This window comes from Candoia aspera, chromosome 1, assembly GCF_035149785.1.
Source record: "Candoia aspera isolate rCanAsp1 chromosome 1, rCanAsp1.hap2, whole genome shotgun sequence".
Classification (NCBI taxonomy): domain Eukaryota; kingdom Metazoa; phylum Chordata; class Lepidosauria; order Squamata; family Boidae; genus Candoia; species Candoia aspera.
The window spans coordinates 36,069,178-36,094,542 of record NC_086153.1 but is presented as its reverse complement, the minus strand read 5'-3'; the positions used below and the strand labels follow the sequence as shown (position 1 = coordinate 36,094,542).

The 25,365-nt window shown below is 39.3% G+C and overlaps 1 protein-coding gene across 1 annotated transcript in view; it reads right to left on the bottom strand.

Annotated features, from left to right (window-relative positions):
* Positions 1-9,752: 9,752 nt before the first annotated feature.
* KCNK12 (potassium two pore domain channel subfamily K member 12) overlaps positions 9,753-25,365 on the bottom strand; it is a 37,221-nt gene continuing 21,608 nt past the window's right edge. Inside the window, exon 2 of the mRNA XM_063289881.1 lies at positions 9,753-10,673. Within this exon, the coding sequence (XP_063145951.1) occupies positions 9,778-10,673 (896 nt within the window). The 3' untranslated portion in view covers positions 9,753-9,777. The remainder of the gene's footprint in view (positions 10,674-25,365) is intronic.

Below are 25,365 nucleotides of genomic sequence, written 5' to 3'. Positions count from 1 at the left end.
GTCACAAGTTAGTACTGCCATAGCAAAGGTGATGCAAGCAGGAAATGGTAGAGGGACCCCACAATTCTTTGTAGGATGTGAACACATCAAAGAGATAGAGCACTTCACCTCTCTGGGAAGCACACTTTGCAGTGATGGAGATGCTGAAGTAGACATTAAATCCAGTATTGGAAGAATTTTGGCAGTATTTCAGCAGTTGTGCCTAATTTGATCTATGTCAACTATTAACATCAAGACAAAGCTCTAATTCTACAACAGTATTGTTTTGCCAACTGCAAAATATGCCCGTGAAATGTGGAAGATGACATAGCAAGTAGCACAAAGACTCAACATGTTCTAACAGTGCTGTCTACGAAAGATCCTTGGTATTACCTATCGCAGTAGTGTTACCAATGCTGACATCTTACAAAGAAATGACTCACATTGGATTCAAGACAGTGTGGCAGAATGCTGTGTGACCTTGGGCTAGGCTTAAGAAGAAGGCACCACCACCAACAACAACAACAACCCCACAATCCTTTAAATTGGTTAAACTGATGGACACCGATTAGTCCAAAAATACACAGTAGGTTTTTGACTGAATAAGGACATGAACTTGGATCTTGCCAGTCTTAACCCATCCCTTGAACCACTACAACAAAGGTGGGCAAGCAGCAGTTTCCATGCAGTCCCTGCATCCCTGAAATTCAGTAGCAAAATGATTGTATTTTAGCAGCACTATTTTAGAAGATTGTTCAATTTTTGCCAGGGGTGGTAGTTAAGGGTGGACATCCCACTTCCATTCTCACCCTTAAAATCATAAGAAAATGCCAGAATTGAATAATTAATTAAGCTGTTTTAATTTTCATTTGTGAAAAAATAATGCATCACTTTTCTAAAGATTGCACTATGTCACTGTGGTCTTCTAGAAGGTTAAGGACCTGAGTTATAGTCCCAACCACTGAGAAGTAACCCATCTTTTCAACACCAACATCATTAGATTGGACTGTGAGCTGGCTAGAACATGTGCTCTATTTTGGTTATTTTTTAAAGATCTGCATTGGAGAAGGAAGATTCAAATTTGAAATCACAATATTTTACAAAAGCATTCTCTTCTGTTGGGATTTGTGCACTAGCGAATCTAAGTAGATAAATATTGTGCTACTCCAATATATGTTTCTAGATAAGGCTTTTATTGGTGCAATTCTCTTGTCTCATTCATCGTTTCAATTTGTAACCCTCTTGGGTTTTCCCATAAACAATCCACTGAGGAGAGAAAGATGGAATAGCTCAAAAGCTAAAGATGGAATAGCACCACAAACTAAAAATGCTTTTTGGTTTGTAGTGCTAGGAAATCCCTTTGAAGAAGCTCTGCTACCACCTTTGAAGACTAGGTGGTTGCTAAAAAGGCTGGATATTGTTCTACTAGATTGCTATAGTACTGGACTTCCTTTGGGAAACTCATTTATCTCCTGAAAGATATGAGGGCTTCCCATTTTGAAATAGTTTCTTTAGTAGCATGATGTTTTATTATAATTTTGTTATGCATCTAATCTAATGTTGTGCTAAAATCTGTTTTGTAAATTCTCAATAGTTTTTTTTTCCTTGTGAGAGGATATTCTATTTCTCAACTCTTTTGTCTATGTGCTTGAGAATACTTTCCATATGTCTCTTCTGGGTGTTTTTGATCTTATTTGGCCTCTTACAACTAAATAAGTGCAAGAACTCTAGGCCCACCATACCTGGAATGCAAAATCCTATGTGACCACTAGAGAAATTCTTTGCTGCCATATAGCAGTTGTCCAGGTTTTTGCAACCTAGATATGGAGGTAGACCTAAAGAACATGACATTTGATTTATCAGGATTTCACCAAAATTTTCTTCTCCCTTGGAAAAAAACCATGAATGCAAATTCTCTTCCATTAAATGGCATGGAAATTGGGGGTGGGGGGGAATGCAGGGTACTTTTTCTGAAGAACATGAGTTGAGTCCAGTAGTGATTTTGTGCCTGCAGAAAATGAAAATGGAGGCCAAAACTTTTTCCTAGATTTTCCAATGCACTGCAGCATTTTGTCTCATCTTCATTATTTTTCTTGGAGTTCAGGGGGCAGCAGCTTTATGGAATCCTCACAGAGGAGGCAATTGCAATGAATAAAAGGGTTTGGTTTTAAAAAATGGTGCCCTCCTTTACACAGCTGGAAGCATGTGAGAATGCATTCCACTTTATTTTTAAATTTATTTAACAGAGATAAACACTGATTTATAATTCACCTTGGGTTTTGTGCTGGAAAAAGGGTAAGGGAAACAATAGCTTTAACAAAAATAAGGCAGATCAGCCATCATTTACCACTAAGGAAAACTGTCATGTCAACTACAGTATGGATGTTATTCATACATTCAACTTGGTGTTACTAAATGATGAAAATGAAGCAAAAGAGGGAGATAGAGAGCAAAAACTGAGGCTTAGTCCAATGCAACATGAATAGTAGAATACTTTCTTCCCAAATTCCATTAGCTGGTAGCAGTATGGTGGAATATTACAATTTATGCTAGCTTTGCTGGATCAAGAGCTTGTAGATGGTTCTGTTCCTTTACTGTTTATTGAAACTTCTGTTGCTCACAGGTGCCAATGCTGGCTTTGTTTTGCTTTAACCTCTGTACAAGGAATCACATTTCTAGAAGGAGAGATATTTAATATTTCTTTTTTATAAAGTGGTCAAAATCCAGGCTTCAGCACTTTGTGCTTGCCTTCATCAGGCACACATATTTTTTCTGGGTCAAGGGCACTCTTGGCCTTTCAGGGACAATAGTGTTGGAAGAAACCTCAAGGAACTGCAGTACATGAAAGGGCCCTAATTCACTTCACCTCACCTCACCTCACCTCACCTCACCTCACCTCACCTCACCTCACCTCACCTCACCTCACCTCACCTCACCTCACCTCACCTCACCTCATGTCACTGTACTTTACATCTTATGCCTGAGTGTGTATCAGGGGATTGCATGTATTTCATGGTCAGTGGGATGTGGGCAACAGTGTGTTGATTTGCAAGATAGTGTCTGAATTAGAGATCCTAGCATGCATGGAAGTGTGCATGCTAGGATCTTTATACTTGGGATAAAATTGGACTTTGTTTGCACTTGTGGCATAATGGCTAAAATATGCCCTAATTTATTGGAACTGCCATTATCATTAGCATGTGGCATGGTTACAACTAGGAATGGTAAGTTAGTTTGCTTCTCGATCTTACTAAAAAGTGTTATTCAAAAGCCTCAGTTGACCAAAACCAAGATGGGCAGTGGAGGTCAATACTAAAGGCCTTCCATCTGGTGATGCAAGACTGCTGGGTGGAGTTATGTTAGAGATATGTATGGGAATGATAGTGATGGGTTGAAAAGTGGAATTGAAACAAATATTAGCGTTTGAGAAAAAGGGATGAAAAATAGAGCATGTTGCATGTAAAAAAAAAAGAAGGCTGCAGGTATAACAAGTGTAAAGGGAGAAATGTTAATTAATTGATTAATTTAACAGTGAAATATTTGTTAAAAGAAAGTAAAATGGATATACATAGAAGCAAACTTTAGCCTACTTTGTTACACAGAAAGGAGAGTTGGGTATGTCAGGACAAATAATACAAGAGCTAGAAGGGGCCCTGGAAATCAACCCCTGTGCAATATTCCTTGTGGAAAGCCATACAGTCTCCACCACCTTCTCAGGCAGTCTGTTCTGTTATACAGTATCACGGCTCTTACTTAAAGGTGATGTTCAGTTGAAATCTGCTTCGTTGTAATTTAATCTCATTGTTCCCTGCCTCAGGTTTTGGAACAACACTGAACAAGTCTACTCTGTCCTCCACACGATAACCCTTCAGATACTTGAAGGCAGCTATCGCATCTCCCACTGAATGCACTGGGAATGGGTTCTGAAGAAGTGTGTGCGGTAAAACAAGAAATGAGAGGATAACACATGCATTGGTGCTGTATGAATGCAGACTGAATACAAAAATGAATGATCAGTATGAAAAAGTACTTCGAGGTGTCTTGGTCATATAGAAAGAATATTTTGTGATTCAGTAATCATTCATGTTCTCTGTATGACCAGAGAAACTTCTTTCTTACTGGTTACTCACTTTTGTGAGGGAAAATAGAGTGAATGGATTGAGAGGAAGGTGAAGACTGAAAAAAATGTGTTTCGATAGAGGTCATGAGATCCTTAAAAAGAGAGAGATGAGAAGTTTAAAGAACAAAAGGCAATCTTATGCCTTCATTTCTTTCATTTATTATTTCTTACTCCTCTTCTGCTCTTCACATAATATTGCTAAAACTAAAAGAGACTATAGGGTGATAGTTAACTATCCATGTAATTTATCAAAATCTTTTACCATATTTATTCCCCTGGTAGTTGAGGAAAAGTTCTACTGTTGCGATTTTTTTCCTCCTGAGTAAGTATGTAGAAATTTAAGAAGATATACTAAAGTATAAACAATCCCTATGGTTTGGGCAATCCTACTATGAAAGAGGCTTCAGGTTCAACCTCCTTGCATGTGTGACACAATAAACAGAGGTGGGATTTCAATCACATGGTTATAGCCACCATCTCAACATTTTTGACCCCTCTTGTGGATGCTCTTGGGTAGATAATATTATACTAGATGGAGAAATAGCTGGACCTGCTATAAGGCAACTCTCAGTGACAAAGACTGATGGTCACATACTAATAACAATTTTCTAAATCAAAATACTAATACCCTACTACTTAGTTGCATTACATGTCTGGTTAAATTCAGGTCAATTGTGCTTTGTAATCCCAGCCAGGTTTCTTGCATTCTTTAAATGCTGTCCACTTATTTCAGTCAATGCTGGATTCAAAGCAGCCTTCTGAAAGAGCAGAAATGCAATGCTTAATGTACAGCAAAGGCTGTGCAATCCACAAAACAGCAAAATCAAGACAACCCATGAAACAGATTCTTCAGGTATTCTGGAAGGAAAGAAACAACTCCTGTGTTATGGCAAGAAAATCAGATTGGTGGAATTAATTTTGCTTTCTGTTTTGTAGCTTGCTATTCAGTTTTTTTAAAAATGTCCTTGTGCTTTACATTCAGTGTGAAAGATTCCACAGGCTGTTGGATTTCCTGTAGCTGTCAAAGCAAAAGACATCGCCATCCATATTGGCAGTAGGAGTAGATAATGAAGACAGCAGGTGCTTGGAGCTGTCACCTTGGTGCAAAAAATTGTAGCCTGCAGCCTAACATATTAAAAGAAGAACAGTGGTTGCAGGCCAATCTGCAAGACATTTTGGAAAGACTCCTTATGTTATGGGAAGCTGTACAAGAAATGAAATCCAGACAAATTGGGGCTGTAGTAGAAAGCAAAGGTATCAGTTAGTCTGTGAGCACCTATGATGCTAGGGACCCAGTACAAATCATCCTCCCATGCCTTGATTTTTATAAAGCCCTTCATGAAACCAAAGGTTGCTTGAATATTGTTACCTCTGGTTTGGCTCACCATGCTATACAGGTTTTCTAACTTAATGCAAGCTCTGTATAAATGCCAAACTGGCCTTGGGTATTCACATATTGATAATCAGTTTTCATTTCAAAACAAAGAAGCTTCTACCCGTTAAGTTTATTAAGTTTGTAAGATTTAATAGACACATGTGTTGGGAATGGCCCTATTTCTGATTATTATTACTGTTTATGCTACTGCTCAGGGAATGTATCCCATTATTATTGTGATATACTGTACTTCAATATATTGTTATTGTATTGCAACAGGTTCAGGTTGTATATTTTTAAAAATCCTATACCATTTTAAAACTGAAAGTATGCCATAGGATGTTAGGTGTTCTCTTTGTTAGTTGATGAGATAGAGAAACCATAAGTGATGGAAGTCTAGAGAATTTGCAAAAAAGTTAAATGAAGGAAGCAGATGTGGCTTGAGATGCCTGGATGAGATGGCGTCCCTTATAAACTTTACCATTGTTCTTGAGAAAGGGTAATTTATCCAGGATGGGCACAAACTGCTGAGCATGTATGGATCAATCATGTGATGAGGGTGTCTGATTAGGGCTATGAACTCTACCAGGGAGAAAAGGAGGCCCAAAGCAGCCAAGTAGTAAGCCAGGATGGTGGAACTGGCAGCCTGGATGTAGGGAAGATAAGAAGAATTGTATTTTGGTCAAGGACCCAGAGTTTTCTCATCACTGCAGCAGCTTCCATACATATTCCCCTCTCAGCAGCACCCCTGTTTCCTTTATCAACATTTCCAACTCAAGTCACTGGGATTTTAGTTAGATTGGTCACCTAGCTCAATCCTCAAGCTAGTGAGCCCCCTCTTCAAGAAACCATTGCTGGATCCAACTCTTCTAGACAGTTATCCTGTCTCTAACCTTCCCATTCTTGAGAAGGTTGTTGAAAAAAGGTGGTTGGACAGTAGTTGCAGAGGCTGTTGGAGGAAATGGATTATCTGGGCCCATTTCGATTAGGTTTCAGGCCAGAATACAGTAGGGAGACAGCATTAATCTTTCTTGTTGATGACCTTTGGTGGAGCTGGGTTGGAGGTAGTGTATCCATGACCTGTTCAGTTGTGGAGTGCCTCAGGGCTTGATGTACTTGTCACTCCTGTTTAATATCTATCTGAAACTGCTGAGTGAGGTCATCCATTAGTTTGGGGTCCAATACCATCAGTATCATCCGCACGATCCAGATGATGTTGCCAATGTCCTGACCCAGTATCTGGAGGCTCTTTGGGCCTGGATGGAGAAAAATAGACTCAGGCCCAATACCATGCCTTAGTCACCTGATGAACTGCATTAGTTGTCAGTTGCAATTCAAGGTGCTGGTTATCACTTATAAAGCCCTTCATGACATAGACCCTGATTGTTTGAAGGATCTCCCATCTCTGTAGTTTCTGCCCATCCATTCTGCTGCTCCAAATCAGACAGAGTGGAGATGTTCCAAGTCACTACTATTAAACAATGTCATCTAGTGGACCCTAGAAGCGTACTTTCTGTATTGCAGTGCCTGCCCTCTGAAAAAGCACCCTCCCTGGAGATTTGCATGGCTCCTACTCAGCTATAATAAAGAAGCTTGGCTGGGGATATCCCAATGCTTGAATGCAGATGATGTTGTTAGAGACTGCAGGAGTCTGATAATTTAATCAGCCAGACCTATGACCCTTAGAAAGACACATAAAAACCAACAGAACAGAATAAGCCAGAAAGATAACTGGGAGTGACTAATTATATTTGGAAGCACAACATAATAAATGAACCTCTGGCTATCAGTATGCTTAGAGATTGGTTTGGTCGAATGATTAGGCATTGGGACAAGCTGTTTTGATCTAACACTTACTGTAAAGGTAGCAGTAAGAAAAGCAAGTGCACTTCCACTGTTGTCCATGCATGGAATTTTATTAGCCCAAAGCGATTACCTTGAAACTTCAGGCATGGTTATGCAATCCTCAGTTCCCATTTTGACCTCCCCCCTTCAGTGCACCTCTAGATTACCCTTCCAAATTTAGAGAATGAAGTAAGTATTTGGTGGTGTGATTTTCTTCTGTACTTTCCCCACAAATTTAAGAGTGGAAATGAATGAACTAAGCTTCTGTGAGGGAAAACACTTCCATTTCAACCATTACATTGACCAAACTCTCCAATAATTCCCCCAAAGTCCAATAATTTCTAGGACTAATCATCTTGTGACATTACCACGTTGAAGATCCAAATATAATCTTTAAGAAAGTGTGTTTCCCAAACCAAAATGTTTGTCTATCCCTGGGTCTTTGATCTTGTGAGACTTCATAGAAAAAAAGGGAAGGGACTTGGTTTGATCAGGGAGTGAAACTTCGCTGCACAATTCCTTTGCTGGCCAGCCAAGTCCGAATGAATCCAAATGATGTAAGTTGGCTTAATTTCCAGTAAAAACAGATCATATGTTTACCCAGTTTTGAACAAAAGTAGCAAGCGAAAGAAAGTGATTAGGAAACACATGTTGTTTAGTAGCTGACCTGGTCAGTGGAGGGCCAATTTCAAGCACTGACAGTTCAGTTTAGAAAAATGTTCATGTCTCATGGTTCCTAACCATGGTTCTGCACCAGAGGATGGTCAACATGCTAGGGCAAGTAGACCGGTCTTTCCTAACCTGCTGCCCCCCACAACCTATATATAGAGCTAATCAGCATGGCTAAAGAAAATATTGGGAGATCTAGTCCCAATGTATCTGAAGAACATCAAATTGGGAAAGGTAGAATAGAACATACTGGGTAATATACACACACAGTGCCTGAAGTCAAAGATAGCATCTTAAGTACTATGCTGGAAAATCTGATTTCTTTAAAAGGTTGTTTGGGATCTCAGCAGCATGAAATAGACAACATGGAACACACCCACCCTTAACAAAAGTATCCATTGGTTGGAACGGGTAGGCAACTTATTAGATCGGTGCACACACAAGGTCTCAGCATATGTAGTTTGAGAAGATCAGGTGAACATTTGCCACTGAAGACACTGCATGAAAAGAAGATTGTGCCAAATGGCTGCTAGTTTTAATATTAGCATAAATTAAATTAATTAGTACTAATACAATCAGTGATACTTGTGTTATTGCTTGAAATGATGATAAATGCTCTTTGGCTCCATTCTACTGGAGCAGAAAATCAGAAATCTTTAGACATGTGCATATTAAAGAGAGTTTTGCTCACTGGATTTAAAGCTGGACTTGAATTTGGAGTTCCTGAGTTTCAGTTGCAACTCTCAATCTATAATGTAGGGTGAAAAAGGAACTGTCTTGGAGAATTATTATACAAATTTTACTTTTTAAAAAGTGTTTAAATAAATAGAGTGCATATCCATATTTCTTTGCATCTCCAATTCATGACCTCTACATAGAAACAAAACAGATTTGCAATTGTTTTGAACTACAATTACTTCATTTTCATCCTTTAAAACAATTAAACTTTTTCTTAGCTTAACAGTATACTTCAGTACATTCCCCTTAGTCAACGATGCACTCAATTCTATCAACTTCATATTATGTGTAGTGGCAGTTAGCTGGATGCGGGTAATAAGAGTGAAAACCCTGCCTCCTGCTTATGAGTAGCAGCAGGGGTATATGCAGGGTATGGTCAAAAAGTCAAGATGGCATCCATGACATTGTGACTGCAGCTTGGCCTGTTATGATCCACATAAAAACAGGAGGAGCTTTGACTGCACCATCATGGATGCCATCTTGACTTCTTTTTACCTTGCCAGTGGGCACCCCTGAGGATCAGTTAGGGAATGCCTCAAAGGATGTGGCAGGGAAGCATCTCTACCTCTACCACTGTGCAACCAAGTGCTTGCTGGCTGACTAGCCATCTTCTGCAATAGTCCAAGCTCACAGAGTGAAAGGCTGGCTAGTTAGAAATTACATGCTTGCATGCGGTTATTTGAGGCTCCTCCTACCTTCAACACCACTGGGATGGCTATGACTGAGGTTGGGAGTTTGCTTCTTTGCTTCTTGAGTGCTCTGTAATCTCAGTGGTATGTACTAGTGACCTGCTTGGTTGGCCAATGATGATTAATTGTTGTTCCTGACACTACTGGTGAAAGTATTACAAAACTTAAGAGGATAAATACTCCTGCACCCCTCTTTAAAGGCCTCTTTAAAAATCTTAAATAAACAGCTTTTAAAAACAAGCAAAACATAAAGCCTTCCAGAAATTTGCCCTTGAGAGGTAATTAATAATTTTTAAAATATCATTTTATTAAATAAAGAATAAGAAAAAGTCTTCATGTTAGAGAAGGTAATTTCAAAATTTCTACCTAGAATCACTCGTTTCTGCCAGTCTATTGTTCATGATCGCTAAAGCCCCAACTCCGCCTGAAAAATCATTTTGCCTGGTGCTGATGCAGACGTTCCGGGGGTAGCCATTGGCTGTCTCCGATAACTGCTTCTGCAGAAGCGCCAGGGAGACTTTGTTAGAAGCTGTGAGATCCCTCATGGAGATCATCTCACCCGAAAGCCTTCTCCCCTCTGTGTCACTATCATATTGTCCATCTGTTTCTATAGAGAAATTGTGCCGGCGGAAGCGGGATCCAGGTGTGATGGCATTGCGCCGCCCAAGGCGGGCAGTTGGCTTATTGCAATCTGGGCAACATCTGCACCGAAACTTTCTTAGCATCCAGTTTAAAACCTGCTTGATTACAATTGAGATGACGTTAAAAAGAGAATATATGCAGCATACCCCCATTAATATAAATGTGAAATTCCCAAATCTGTATAATCCCTGATTTTGGTAGACAGCATTTTGACTGCTCACCAGATCACCAAATCCGATGGTGCTGAAGGTGACAAAACAATAGTACAAGGAGTCAATGTAATTCCATCCTTCCACAGCCGTGTACATGGCAGAGGCACAGCAAGAAAGAGTAATGGCAAAGATTCCCAAAATTAGCATCACGTGATAGACCGATGGCTTCCACCCAACCAGGCTGTCCACATCAGACACGGTGGAGCCCCTTCGGCAGGTTGGAGGTAGAAGGCCACTTCTTCGCAGCTGTCTCTCACGGCAAGCCTTCATGACCAAAGCCAAAAGTGAGATAATCCGTTCTAGAAAGAGATTGAAGAACAAGATGGTTCCAGCACACCCAAAGAGACCATAAATGATAAGGAAGGCTTTACCCGCTACTGTTGCTGGTGTGGACATCCCAAAACCTGGAAAAGAAAAGAAATAATGAAGCTGAATAAACAGATGTGGTCTAAGATCACTTGATTCTTGAGGCTGAGAAGTCCATTGTCCATTATTTTATTTGTTTTTATCACAGAGAGGTAATCTGCTGCTATTTAATGGCATTCCAAAACTATGGCATCTAAGGCAGACTGGCTATGCAGCCATTTCTTGTAACTAAGGCCCTCACTCAGTGACAAATTGTAGTCACTTGATTTGAGAGGATTAACAAATTCATTAAAGCAGCACATGAATCTTATTGTTTAAGTCAAGAGAAGGCAAGCGTTATGGGGACAGTGAATGTATTTGGAATTCTGTGTAATTCACATCCTCATAATATGGCTTCTGGTGTGTGTTGTAATTGTAAGTATCAGCCAACCAGGGATGGGTTTAAGGATTAAACACATTCAGAGACTTTTGGAAGAAGTCTTGCCATTTGGAAGGCGTTTTGGAATTTTCCAGATTTAAGATAAAATGTGGGAGGTGCCACTTCTGAGATCATTTAACGTGCCAGAATTATGACTCTGATCCATTCCATCCCACAGAGGTCTTAGCTGACCTGCACTTTAAGATGTAACCTTTATAGTGAAGGATGGTCCCTTATTTCAGAATTTAGTCAGACATCCCTCTGCAGCATTTCTTACAGCTAGATTCGTATCCGGCAACATTGCTATGTTTTTTAAACAGTGACAATCCAAATGCTTAATTCAAGAGGTTGTTTGTGCTTGTGTGGCTGTTGTGGGGAGGAACGGGAAGTCTTTAATAACACCCTGGTGGTGGATGAATCAAAACATGCAGCTAACCCCCATATTGAGGAAGCAAAGCTATGATAATACACTACCAGGGAGTCACACAGCTGTAGTGACTTAATGCTCTTGGGGGGAGAAAAATTACACCCTTGTTTGACCTCCACACCAATCAAATTCTTTTCTGTGGTGCCTAAACAACTCAAGGACAGTTAAAAAAAAAAGGGCATTGCCAATTATGTTTTTGGATCTTTTACTAGTAAATCATAGTGTGAGTCTTCAAAAGCAGCTTTATATGCCATGATGGAACTCAAGAACGGATTCTAAGAACTGCAAACCACAGAGATGTCTCCTAAAGGTTTGCTGCGTGACAGCTGCAGCTGCAAGGAGGAGTGATGTTGTGTAAGTCTCTGACAATGTTGCAAGGCAAGTATAATTCCCCATATCAGATCATTTCAGATTTGCAGATTTGGCAGTAGGTCTGCCCTTCAGATTAGACCAGACTAGGGAACCAATGCCTTGCAGGCATTGTACTACTTCTATTGTAAAGCTGTAGTAACAGAACCTTGAAAGTCTGAATGTACTTCCCCATTCCCTCCCTTTATCTTCCTGTCAATTAGGGAGGGTTTTGTCTGAGACATTTACTCACGTTACATTCTTGGCCTGGGCTCAGGCCCCTTTTATCTGACTGTTGCCCTGTCCTTCAAGACCATTCCCTCTGCCCTCTACCTAGTGTAAGGAAAGCACTTTATCAAGTGATTTGAAATTTCAAAACCCTGCCATAATACAGGTACCACATAATAAGCCTTTAGTGGTTATTGATTTTCAAACTCCAAGCTCACATATTAGCTCATTGCAAGCATGGGAGTCACTACTGTAAAACCTGATTCTATGATAACTGGTCCCATCATATATGGTTAAAGGAAACATATGGGATGAGTGCCTGGTTTACTATGCTTGCTTCCATGAATCTACAGTGTTATACCATGGAAATCAGCTGATTCACTGAGAATTCCACTTCCCTAGAAAAATCTGGGTCTGTTGTTATATAGTTATATAGCTCAGTGAGAGTACACATGCTTTGCATGTAGGAAGTGCTTGGTTTAGTCCCTACCATCTGGAGATGACATTGAGAAAGGTAAGGATACAAAACCCTGAGGGAGTCATTGTTATGCAGTGTGAAGAATACTCAGCTGAATTGCCCAATATTCATTTATTTATTTATCCATCCATTCATTCAATTTATATAGCCACCATCTCACATGTATGCCTCTGGGTGGCTCACACAATTAAAAACAAAAAACTAGTTACAAATAAACAACTAAAATGAAAACCATTAGAAAAACCAATTAAAACAGTTTAAAACTTCTGATTCAGTGTAGGAAGGCTTCCTCTAAGCCAGGGTAGGAATCTAGAAAAAATAATTCGTGGAACTTTCATCACACTGTAAATTAAACAGTACAATTTGAACCCTAATACTCATGAAATGGAATAATATGCTTGTTGTGCAAGTAAATAACCAACGATAATAAAAATGTATCAAACAATTTTTGTAAAGGGAACTGCTAACTTACAAATCAAATATATTCAAACAAGCCTAGCCTTTATTATTTTATTTATTTTATTGCTAGGTTTGCTTTTTTAATCATATGAAATTGTGTTCTTTCTTCATCAGTCTAAGGTAAGGTCAGAAACCTCTTCTGCTTTTTAAATTAGTCATGAGGATTCTGAAGAAAAATCAATCTGACCACTCTAGAATTAGACACAACTCCCTGACTTGTTTTAGAAGTAGCAACCAAGCCGTGTGGCAACATGAACAATTTATAATCATGGGAAAGCAGACCTGTTGGTGGGCCAGTTGTTAGAATGAAGGCACAGTAGATTAACTTCACATAGCCACCAGGAAACAGAGAAATCAGAGGCAAATGTGAAGGCTTAGGGCTTTTCCCTACTTCTGAGTTGAAATACTCCCCTTCCATCCTTGAATCAAGAGAAAGTTATACCAATGTGAAATTTGTTCTCCCTGGTGTTAGTTCCTTTCTGGTCTCTATTGCCTGAGTTCCCAGCCAGTACCAGTCACTTGACCTCTCCAAGATAATGAGACACAAAATCTAATGGATTTTACACACAATGAGTCTGTTGGTGGTGGTGTTATAAAAACTTCTGCACAGCTAAGGACAGTTTAAGACTATCATAGTCATGGTTGGATATGAGATGAAGGCAATGCCAAGGGGACACGGTAGGAAAAAATACATTGCCAGGGCATGTTTGTGTTGTAGATAGGTCCAAGGGGGGAAAGATCATTAGGGTGCTCAATGGGACCAAGAAAATGGTCATGGCTACCATGTTGATTCACTTTACCATAATAATTTACATGCATGCTTTTGGAGAGCCACTTTGTAGTGGTTAAGGCACCAGCTGAGAAACTGGGAGACCGTGAATTCTAGTCTGACCTTAGGCACAAAGCCAGCTGGGTGACCTTGGGCCAGACACTCTCTTTCAGCCCTAGGAAGGAAGCAATGGCAAGCCACTTCTGAAAAACCTTGCCAAGAAAACTGCAGGGTCTAGTCCTGGCAGTCACCAGGAGTCAGCACTGACTCAGAGGCACATACACATGCTTTTGGAACCATTCGTATAGAGGGAAAGCTTTTTTGGGAGAAACTGGAGAGAATTGGTAAGTGGGGAACTGCTCATTTCGCAGTTCTAAATTTCACCCTCCTTCAATACCTTTTCCTTTCTTTCTACTCAGCTTCAATTTTGTCTCAGTCTTCTCCAACAAAGCTGTATGTTTTACCAGGCACTTGGAGAAAGCAGAATGAAGGAATGGGATTGAAGTCTAGGACAGAAAAGACTAGAGAACCAGATGCCTGGGACAATGAGTCAGGGAGAGTTGTCCTGTGTCCTTAATTGTTTATGCTTAAATATCCATGTTTTATAAATTAAAACCAATGATCACTATCTCTGAAGGCAATATTTATGAAATATTTATTTCATATCTTAGGTGGTACCTGACTGTTTTCATAAATACTGGATTGGTGTTGGACTTGCTATTTATTGTGAAAAAAGGCGAAAGGTCCCCTGTGCAAACACTGAGTCATGTCTGACCCTTTGGGGGGGGGGGAACACCACTTTTGTGATGTTTTCTTGGCAGACTATAGCGGGGTGGTTTGCCATTGCCTTCCCCAGTCATCCCCTTCCCCAGCAAGCTGGGTACTCATTTTACTGACCTCAGAAGGGTGAGAGGCTGAGTTGACCTGAGCAGACTACCCAAGAGAGAATCCAGCTTCTACTGGGATCGAACTCAGGTCGTGGGGAGAGTTTCAGTCGCAATACTGACGCCTACCACTCTGCACCACACGAGGCTCGGCTATTTATTAGGCCTATCTTATTTGGGCTGCTAAACTCCAGATTACTAAATGGCATCAAAGAGTCACTCAATGGCCATCTAGATTTTTGCTACACAAATATGATAGCCTTAATAAATAGTCCAACACTTGAATTTTGTGAAAGCTGCATCTTTCCAGGTTTGTAATATTGTAGTAACTTTTGGTAAACAACAGCAGCATCCTTTCTGCTGGATTCTCTCTGGCTTTCCCAGTTCCACTTTATGGAAAATGTCTCCACTATGGAACACAAGCCCTCAGAACTAATTTGTTTTTGCATATATTTTTGGAAAAGATAAGAGAAATTTAACTCAGTGCCAAACAGCTCATAGCATCTAAAATTTGCGCTGTATCCTTGCATATAGCAAAATGTTTGTTTTATTCTTATGAAACGATACAATTGTTTAAATGCTCCAAGCTAAAACTCTTCCTGAGGAATTGTGAGATCTGGAATCCTGACACTATGATTTAAGCACTGAATCAGGTTGAATTGAGTTAATTTTCCAAATCATTGAGCTGATTTGAACATTTCCAGTTTCATGTAATGATTCAGTTTATTTGGAAAGACTATTTAATTCAAAGATCCAGTCAAATTGACTTCAGACCAAATCTTCTAAATGAAGCCCTACTAAATCCCCACAACCTCTAGGTGTGACGATCCCAGTACCAAGATCCTACTTAGAAATTCTCCAGACAGTCCATCAGAAAGCTTAAAGAATTCTTTATTAAGGATCCGATTAACACAGGATAGTAATCAAAGCTCCAAGTGAGATTTTGGCACCAAGACATTCAAAGTGATTCTTTCCTTCCTCTGATCTCATCCCACCTCCCTTTCTTGCAAACAAGCTGTTTCTCACTCCTGAGTTTCCCCCTCCCATCTCGGCAGTTCGTTAGAGTGATTAACAATGCAGGTGTCTTATCAGCAGCAGAGCATCCTTGGCTGAAATGGCTGAGGCAAAGGAATGTGAAGCTAACATAGGTTGGTTCTCTGGGAATGCTGTGAATATGTGAAGCCAGCTAACACATGTAGAAACCTTTAATGGCAGGTGAACCAAGAGAAGGGAGCCTGGCACTAGGTTACAATAGTTAGCTTGCCTGTAGGAGCAATCTAAGACTTTTCACCTCCATAGGCAAGAAGGCATCCCCCTGCCTGCAAATCCATATAAACTAACCAGATTGGTAACTGAATTGTACTTCAATTAACATTGTCCACTGCATCTAAGATAACTGAGTAGTTTAGAGGATACAGAATAAGCTGTAGTCACACACAACTGCCTTCCTAGAGCTTCCTGCTGCTTTCCATCCCTTCCCTCCTATAGATACAGTATAATCTAAGTGGGATGCTTCCCTCTGCCTACTGGAGCATATCCACCATCTCTGCTGCATCCCCAGTCATTGTTACTCGACATATGGCCCTTCTAATACAATCTGTGTTTGGTCCAATAAATTGGCTGGAATAATTTTGCATTGGCTGTCATGTTACTACAGTATTTATGCTAAGATGGTTTAATGGCCAATAAAATATCTTTACTATTAGACTAGAATAGTAACATGTCCAGTTCATTTTCCAACTGCATATTAAATTTCTTTGTGTGTAATTTAATCAATGACAGAGCATCCACCCACTCAAGAGGTCTAATTAAGGGAGACAAGTTAGAAGCCTCTAAGGAATCAGGCCAGATTGGAAGGTACAAAAATGTTCAGGATATGACACATTTTATATCTGTCACATTTTAATTGTGTTAATCAAATGTCAGCAAGATCAATGATTCAGTAATGACCGAAGCTTTCCTATTGTACTGTTCCCAGTTAGGGTCAGAATTCTAAACTACGTCTTGGCCATAAACCTGACTATATAAGGCTTAATTTGTCTGCTGGGCTCAGACTTAGTTGAAGTTTCTGGCAGGATAAGAATCTTTATTGCAAACTAAAATGAACAGTTGATTGTTCTGGTTATTATAATAATTGAATATTGGATTGTTGATTATACTGTATACATTGTTGGTATTTATTACTTTCTGTTGATATTATTGTTATATATGTTAACTTTTTAAAGCTGTTTAGATTCCATTGCTTCAAGCAGCACAAAAACACCTATAATAAATATAATAAAATAAATAAAAAATACAAAATGTTAAAATCTCTCAATTGCCTTTGCTTCACAAAGAGGATTTTCAATCTGCCCAGTTGGAAACAAAATTGTTTGAAGTTTTGTTTCATTTTAAAAAGGTGACACTGACTCATGACTTTACATGTAACATGTCATAGGTGGGCATTCAGAGTATCCCTCACCCTCTGCTATGGTCATGCATGGATCAAGTTTAGCCCTTTACACCTGGCACATTTTGCATGAATTGTGCTTGAGACATATTGTGTCTTTCCTTCTTAGACAAAGGACTTCTACTGTTCCTGATATTTTAATTTATATATGAAGGCCCTTATCTTTCAAGCTTCTTTCTAAGGTTTTGTTTCCCAGACTAAATTAAGTAATACTGGTAACATTAGCCAGAGACATTGGGAAGCTGTCGCCAGAAAAGCTAGACTTGATAAATCCAGGACCCTAGATGTGATGGGGCTTTGAAGCCCAATGGTCAAATCTAATCTAAGGCAACATTTTATGCTAACTGCAGAAAAGTGAATGAGCATTTACTAACATCTCAGCAACCATAATTGAATATCTCAACTGACACCTTTAAATTTCTCCTAAGATCATGGTTAAAAAAGTAAAACTTGTATACTCTGTCTCCTCTCTGAAGTAGCTGAGTTGCTTGGAAAAATGCTGAAAGTTTGTTTGGATCAGATTTTTTTTTTTTACTAGGTACATGTTCAGTAGAATTTATTTCTGAAACAGAAATTATTCTGGGACAATTCAGACGAGCTTCAAGGATTCTCTATATACTTGCCATCCAGGCAAAGTTTCTTAGCCAAATCATTATTAGTTTCCCTTTTTGGTTGAGGAGAGACACATTGCCTGCTCTCATCTTAGGTGGTAAGATCTGGGCGTATTTAACAGCACAATTACTACACTTAAAAACTACACATTAGTTACTGCAGTTTCTACAGTATTTGCAGTAGCTGCTTCCTTTATATTATGCAGTAATTATACAGGTTTTCCCTAACTGTCTTAAATAACAAAGTTTATGGATCAGATTGTTAAAACATATTTAAATCCAAGAGAAAGAGGGCAATCAGGAATCTAAATATTTGTTAAAATTCACAGATTTACATGTTTTTTGTGGGCAAAATATTCATCTGATCAAGCAGTGGAAGATTGCACCATGCTAGGGTAGGATTTTAGGGGGGAAAATATTGGCTTGACATTATATAAACTCCTCCAATTACTAAATTACAACTGCCCCCAGTTAACAGATGGATCTTAACAGTAAATATGCTGCTTGCCTTCAATTTCCATCTGCAGAACTTCACCCAGTATCCATTTCCCAATTTATAAACACTGTTCTCTTTCATGCTCGTTCTACAATAACAGCAAACACAATATCTCCATAACAACCAAACACACTACCACCTCTTGAAAATTAGACTAGCACTATTACAATGATCTATTTTACAATTCTGAAAGTCTCAACTCTCCCTCTTAACTGCTGCCCCCACTCCAGGCTTTCTTTAGTTCCAATTGTTCTTCCAACTTTTCTAAATGATGCAGCTGAATCCCAGAGATGCTAAATAAGGTTAGCAGAACATACTAGATCAGTCTAGATGGGAATTATACTCAGAAGTAGAAACTGTGTCCAGAAATAGCTCAAGAAATCCCAGGAGAAATCAATGGCTAAGTAAAGCAAGTAGATAAAGGAAACATAGCAGACTGGAACAAAATCAGACCAGCATATTAAAAAATGATGCTCTGAGAAATATTTTTGCTGCTTTACTGCCAACTCCTAATGATCTGCTGAGGGACCTACCCATTTTATACATGCTGTGTGATAGACCTCATGAGGTTTCAAATAGAAGTTATGTTTACAGAGTCTAGCAGGCTCACTGTTGGTAGAAAACTGTTCAAAAATTGCTTTCCAATGGCTGGCAGAGATCTGGAGAGAGCTCTATTGTGGAGTTTGAAACTGTTCAGAGTTTTTACCACTGACTTAGAGACTTTCCTCACTAGGCCTCCTTAGCAGGAATCAGTCCTTGTGATGTTGCCCATGGCATGTATTTCCCACCCTCATTCCTAAAATAAAGTCACCCATAACAATATCATCTTGGAATGTGAATTGGCCAATCAATATATTTCCCTAAAAGGTAGAGAGAGACTATGAAATGTTCCATCCCTGGTGCTATGGTGGCTTAAGGGCTTAAAGACAAAAGGTTGAATGTTCTCCAAAATTTGAAACCATGGGATGAGACCACTTAAATTAGGAGAACTGTCAATGTCATGTGAGTTGGGCAGGGGGGAGAAACTGGGCTGTTCAGATGGCAGTGTGAATTGCAAATGCAGGCAAGCTCTGGATGAAGAAGTAGAGGGAGTCATTATCACAAATGGGACAAATAGCTATAGAACTGAAATGACAGTAGCATGGAGAATTGGGCCAAAACTAACACCATGGAATTTAATAAAGGCAATTGCAAAGGTTTACTTGAGCAAACAATAATAATCCTTAAAAACAAAAAACACAGGTCTAGGATGTGGTGGTGGTGGTTGATGGGAATATCTGCTTGGCACAATGCAAATGAAAAGGATTTCAGGGCCATAATCACAACAGGAGTCATGAGTCTGATGGAACTGCAGAAAAGGCTAATGGAATTTTAAACTGCATTAATAGAAAATAATTTCCAAGTCAAAGGAAGTAGCAATTCCACTTTATCTTAGGCTAATCAGGTGAACTATATACAGGGCAGGGATCTTTATTTTAAGGAAGCAAAAATCAGAAAGGAATTGAAAAAATAAGAAAGGAACCAGAAAGGAATTGAAACAATGAAATAATTAAAAGGAATTAAAAATCAGGAATTGAAATAATCAGGGGGCATGGAAAACAAGAGCAAAGAAGAGGGTGTATTGATTGTGGGGAAATGAAGATTGAAGACATAGTACATTTAAAATATCACCAAAAAAGAGGTTAAATGAGGCTAGATCTCATGTGCTTATTTTATGAAAGAGTAGATTTTATGCACTGAGATGCTTTGAATGGGGAAGCAGTATATAGAATAAACCAACCAACCACAGTTTTCCTCAACCTGGTGCCATCTATATATGTTGGACTACAATTCTCTTAATCCATAGAAAGCCTGGATAAAACTGAGGCTGGTAAGAAGTCTATTATGGCCCAATCTGCAAAATATTTCGTTGTTATATAAGCAAATAATGAGAACCACTTCTAAGAGTCCAGCATTCCTGCTTGACCACAAGATGCTGATGAAATGCTAAAAAAACCCTACCCAGTGTCTGCTTTGCTTTATGTAGGCCACCAGCTATATGGTTGGTGTGTGTTCTCACATTTAAGGTGGCTGATTCCTCTCTACCCCTTAGTTTTGCAGTTCAAGGGCAAGGTACCCATGTTGTTAAATTGTATTTGCATGTAAAGACTCTATTTTTATTGACAGGAAGTCTTCCAGTAGTGCTAATGGGGAGTATCTTCCCAGGACCAAGTGCATCTTCAGAGGAGGGTCCTTCAGATTCCATCAAAAGGCAAAAAGCCCATCTCCGGTCCTCAAGTACCCCCAGATTTTAGGGAATTTTGGAATTTGGGATTAAGGGTAGAATGGGAGCCATTGTTTCCTAAAGGTATCCCATTCCCATTCAACATAATGTTCTCAATGTGAAAATAAATTACAAGTAGTCCTCGCTTAACAACCACAAGTTTTGGTTGCTAAGCGAAGTGGTCATTAAGTGAATCTGACCTGATTTTATGACCTTTTTTGCAACAGTTGTTAAGTGGATCAATGCGGGCATTTAGTGAACCATGTGGTCATTAAACAACTCACATGGTTCCCCATTGATTTTGCTTGCCAAAAGCCAGCCTGGAGGGTAAATGTGGTGATCACATGACCACAGGATGCTGCGATAGTGATAAATGTGAACCGGTTGCCAAGTGCCCAAATCATGATCATGTGACTGTGGGGATGCTGAGATGGTTGTAAGTGTGAAGACCAGTTGTAAGTTTTTTTCAGCACTGTTGTAAGTCTGAACCATCACTAAACAAATGGTTGTTATGTGAGGACTACCTGTAGTTGAAAAAATTGGCCTCACCTCTTCCAATGATGATTTAACATCACCAGACAACCTCTTGTAGCCCTCTGGAAGATCAGGAGACCAAGTTGCATTTCCTCACCACTCAAATGGTGCCTACTTGGGTCTGTACAAACTACATTCAGCCTTTAATTAATGAATTATATTTTAATTAAGGGTATTTTGGGAGCTGAGCTATCAGCTTGTGAATTCCAAAGAATTCCAGTGTTATGATCTTTGGTCATCATAGAATGATGGGCTGACTAGTACACATCTCCAAACAACAGAATTTAAGATTAGGAGAAAAAGAAGGTGGCAGCCACTTATTCAAAGCTAGTGCAGAGAAGGAAAAGGGTTTATTTGTAATATTTCTAAGAAGTCTGGAAAAGGAATAGAAGGGAGAGTAGATATAAACAATCAAGAGATAGAAAGTGAATACAATTTCTAAGAAAAAGTTAAAGAGATCAGATGAAATTATTTAAATCAGTGTTTTTCAAACTTGGCAACTGTAAGATGTGTGGACTTCAACTCCCGGAATACCCCAGCCAGCATATAAATATAAACAATATTTCAAGACATGTACAAATACTTAAATAGTTGTTAATGGCTGGGGATAGTGGAGGGGAAAAATGAGCCATTCAACATTCTTCCTTATTAAGATTTTTATGTTTTACCTTTTTGTTTCAGTATCTCATTTATACCCTTTATTCTTTACTATCAGCTTGAAGAATGTAAAGTGACTATATGTTTATAATAAAATTTCATGGTTTTTTTTTAAAAATCAAGAGATAGAAGGTGAATTGGTTGGTGGCTTATCTTATAAATGGCAAGCTGGCAAGAAACCCTGGGAAGAAGCATTTCAAATCATTCAAAGAGACCCTGCCACACTACCAATGAGGTTAGAAAATTCCTCTTACAGTTTCCAGAACTCTCTGTCCTAACAAGCAGGAACCACGCCAAGACGAGGAATAGGTCTCTAGTGTTTTATTACTGCTACAGTAGACAGAAAATCCTACCAAACTGAAGAAGCATGAGAAAACCCAGACAGATAAACCCCAAAAGTCAAGGCAGGTCTGTGCTGTGTCTCTTTGAATGACAGTTCAAATTCTCTCTACTACGCATGCGTTTTCCCCCATGGATAGGGGCCCCCTCCTGCTCACCATCCGTGCTCATGACACTCTTTGTATTTACCTACAGATTAGCATGAAAGATACCTTACTGAATTCCGTGTAGTTCTTGCTTCCGTGATCTTGCCCAGCTGTGTGCAGCCTGACAGGTATAAAACTAATTGCTGAAATGTTAACTGTTCAACTGAAACTGCTCATTTTGAGTAATCAAATCAAATCTTTATTACGGTCATAGACCAGCATATCTCATTTTGAGTAAGTTTGCAAACATGTCACAGGAATACTCAGTAGGTTAATTTTAATTACAGTTTGCTGTCAAGTTACTGTCAGTGAAAACTCAGCTTTACTGGGTGAAATATATGAGGGCCAATCTAGACAAACAAAAGTGATATACAGTAATACTACTCCTTCCTAGAATGGTAGAATTTCTAAGTTGTGGTTTATTCAATTAACCCAACCTCCCCTTAATAACTTCTGGGGGAGATTTATCTTGCTTGCCAGCAGGTAGCTTACTTGGATCTTTTCTGGATAAATCCAAGTTCTCTGAGCACTGCAAGTGACAACCTGTTCTAACCTACAGTTGGAGATTTGTTTGGATGCCACAAAATTCCTAAACAGCCTTTAATGGTGCAACTATTTGACAAAGTTCTGCTACTAAAATGGATGCCTGCAACTTAGTAGAAGAAATGAAAAGGGCCCTAAGGCTAACACACCAGAGTAGCCATCTCACATGGGAAAGCAAAGACATACAGAAATATTTATGGAAACCTTCATGAGAACATGGAGAAGCAGAAAAGAAGATTTATTGGAGTATTTATAGCAGACATAAGCAGAACAAGAAGATTTATGAGCACATTTTCAGAAGGGATAGGAGAGGGATCAGAATATGGTGTATAAAACTTCCAGTTTGGATTGTTCCTTTTTTTAAGAAATTGAGAAGTTGAGCTTCAGCCATGCCCTTTAATTATTTAATTAATTAGACTGCCCAATTCCATAATGACTTTGGGTGATAAGTCATTATGAATATATTCTAATAAGCAATTGGATACTTTTTGAGAAGTGGGGAAAATCTGCATAATTGGGTATATGGGGAGTTAAGAAAGAGCTGTGTTGTTTCTTTAAAATAAATGGATGAAAAGAAAAAGAAATGGAAATGAGTACTGTATTAATACTCTATTCTTTTTATTCTTTTCCTGATTTCATTTGATTTAAATAATTTTAGAGGATGGGCTGTATGTATTCATTCTAGTCATTTGTGAAAGAAAGGAAGGTGAGAAGATTAGAGCTCCAAACATCATCCAATTTTGTTGAGAGTCAAGGTGCTGTTTAGTCTCAGAGTCTTGGAAAAATCTGCTTTGGCAATGTATTTGGCAAGACTACTAAATACTATTGGATTTTTATTCTATTTTAATGTAATGTATATTGCCTTTACATTGATTTTTAAGTATGAAAAGTAGGAACATATATGAAGCATGACATCTTTAGCCTTTTCTAGGCACCTACTATGTTCTTCTGCAAACCAATTTATGCAGGCTGTTCTCTGATTTTTTTTTTAAGTGAAAGGACTGTGTCATGAATCCTTTCCCCCTTTCTCTTTCTTGGCCATTTCTCTGAACAAAGGCCATGCTCAGAAATGACCTGAAAAAAATCTACATGATTTCACAACTTAAACCATCTTCCTCCATGACCCATAGAAAGTGAGCATTGCAAAAATGGCCTAGGGGAAAAATTATACAATTTCCAGAGCTGGTTGGTGCTTTGATTCTGATGAGCAAATGCTTATATAAAAGGATGTGCAAACTGCCAAATTCTCCAGAATTCTTTATCAAGCAAGATGTTACGAAATAACAACAGCAACAAGCAGAGAGTAGGAAATAAACAAGGAAGTCTAACAATTAGTTGTTTCCATGAGGAGGCTTGCCATATTTTAATGTCAGTCTCAAGATGGGGTTTGTAGACTCAGGGCAGAATCATTATTAGGTGTTGCCAGTATCAGATTGCACCAAAACTGTTGGCTTTCTACAGCTCCAAAAATGCAAACACCTCAATCCTTTGTTTCATTGCCTTTTGCCCTGCCTGCAAGTGCTGAAAATGTCCTTCACAGAAATATAAGCACTGGCAATCCCTACTTCCTACAGCCACAGTCCTAGCAACTAGTGCTACCTTTATTTACAGAGGAGAAGTCATGTAAGGATAGAGACTGGTGGTGTTTCCCTTCCTTCACACCAAATGTCTCCAGCCGACAGGAAACATTCACCAATCTCCTTAACGTGACTTTTGACTGGGACTAGGGGCGAAGTTTGGCAGATGGATACACCAGTGGGCTTAGCCTCCTGTCAAAACCAGTACTGTTTTTTCACAATGTTTTGCATTCAAAGGAAGCCTGATTATCAGTTGATATTAACTGATAACTGGACTACTTTTGAATATGGGTTTAGCGCTCTTTCAGAAGTGGTACAGGGAGAGTTGCATCATGAAGCTGTCTTTCTCTCTCCCCCTTCTACTTCACCCTGCAGCCCCCCTGCTGCCCCCACTGATCAGCTGCTGTACAGGCTGAGCCAAATGTTTGAGCCAGGGATTGGTTTGAAGACCTGGTGGATACCATGGGGAGCCTAGATTGAAAGAACTGGACTCTCCCCCTGCCCAAGGCAGGATGGTCTTGGAAGGCAGTGCCCAGAGACCAGAAAGGAAGAGGCATGCCAGCCCCAGCCTATAGTGGCTGGTAGGCACGGTGCTCATGTCACGCCTAGGAGTCACCTGGCCGTACCACCAGCAGGATGGTTGGTGAAGGATGTCAGATTGTATGCTCAGCAAAACCTCTATCAGGATGGGAGGAGAATACTGTGTTGCTGACTTAAGGCTGCTTCAGGTATGGGGATCAGATGAAGGTGATGTGATAAGGACCCAGTTGAAGAAAGAGGCTGCCGGAGCATGTTTGTGCTGCAGTTAGATGCAAGTGAGGAAAAGCTCTTTTTCCCTGGGTGGAAAAGAGTGATTAGGAATGACTGCATTAATTAATAATAATACGACACTTTTTAGTGTTGGCAGATATACTGCAGCTTGTCTCCAGTGAGCAAAATGGGTATTTTCTGCAAATAGATTTTACCATCACCAGAAAAGTTCTTAACTGGATTGCAGGAAGCAAAACAGTCAATTTCATGTGCAGAAAAAAAAAAGAGCACTTCAAATGTCAGGAGTGCTTTTTAAATATCACATCAGCATTCTTTTTTTTTTGCACTAAACTG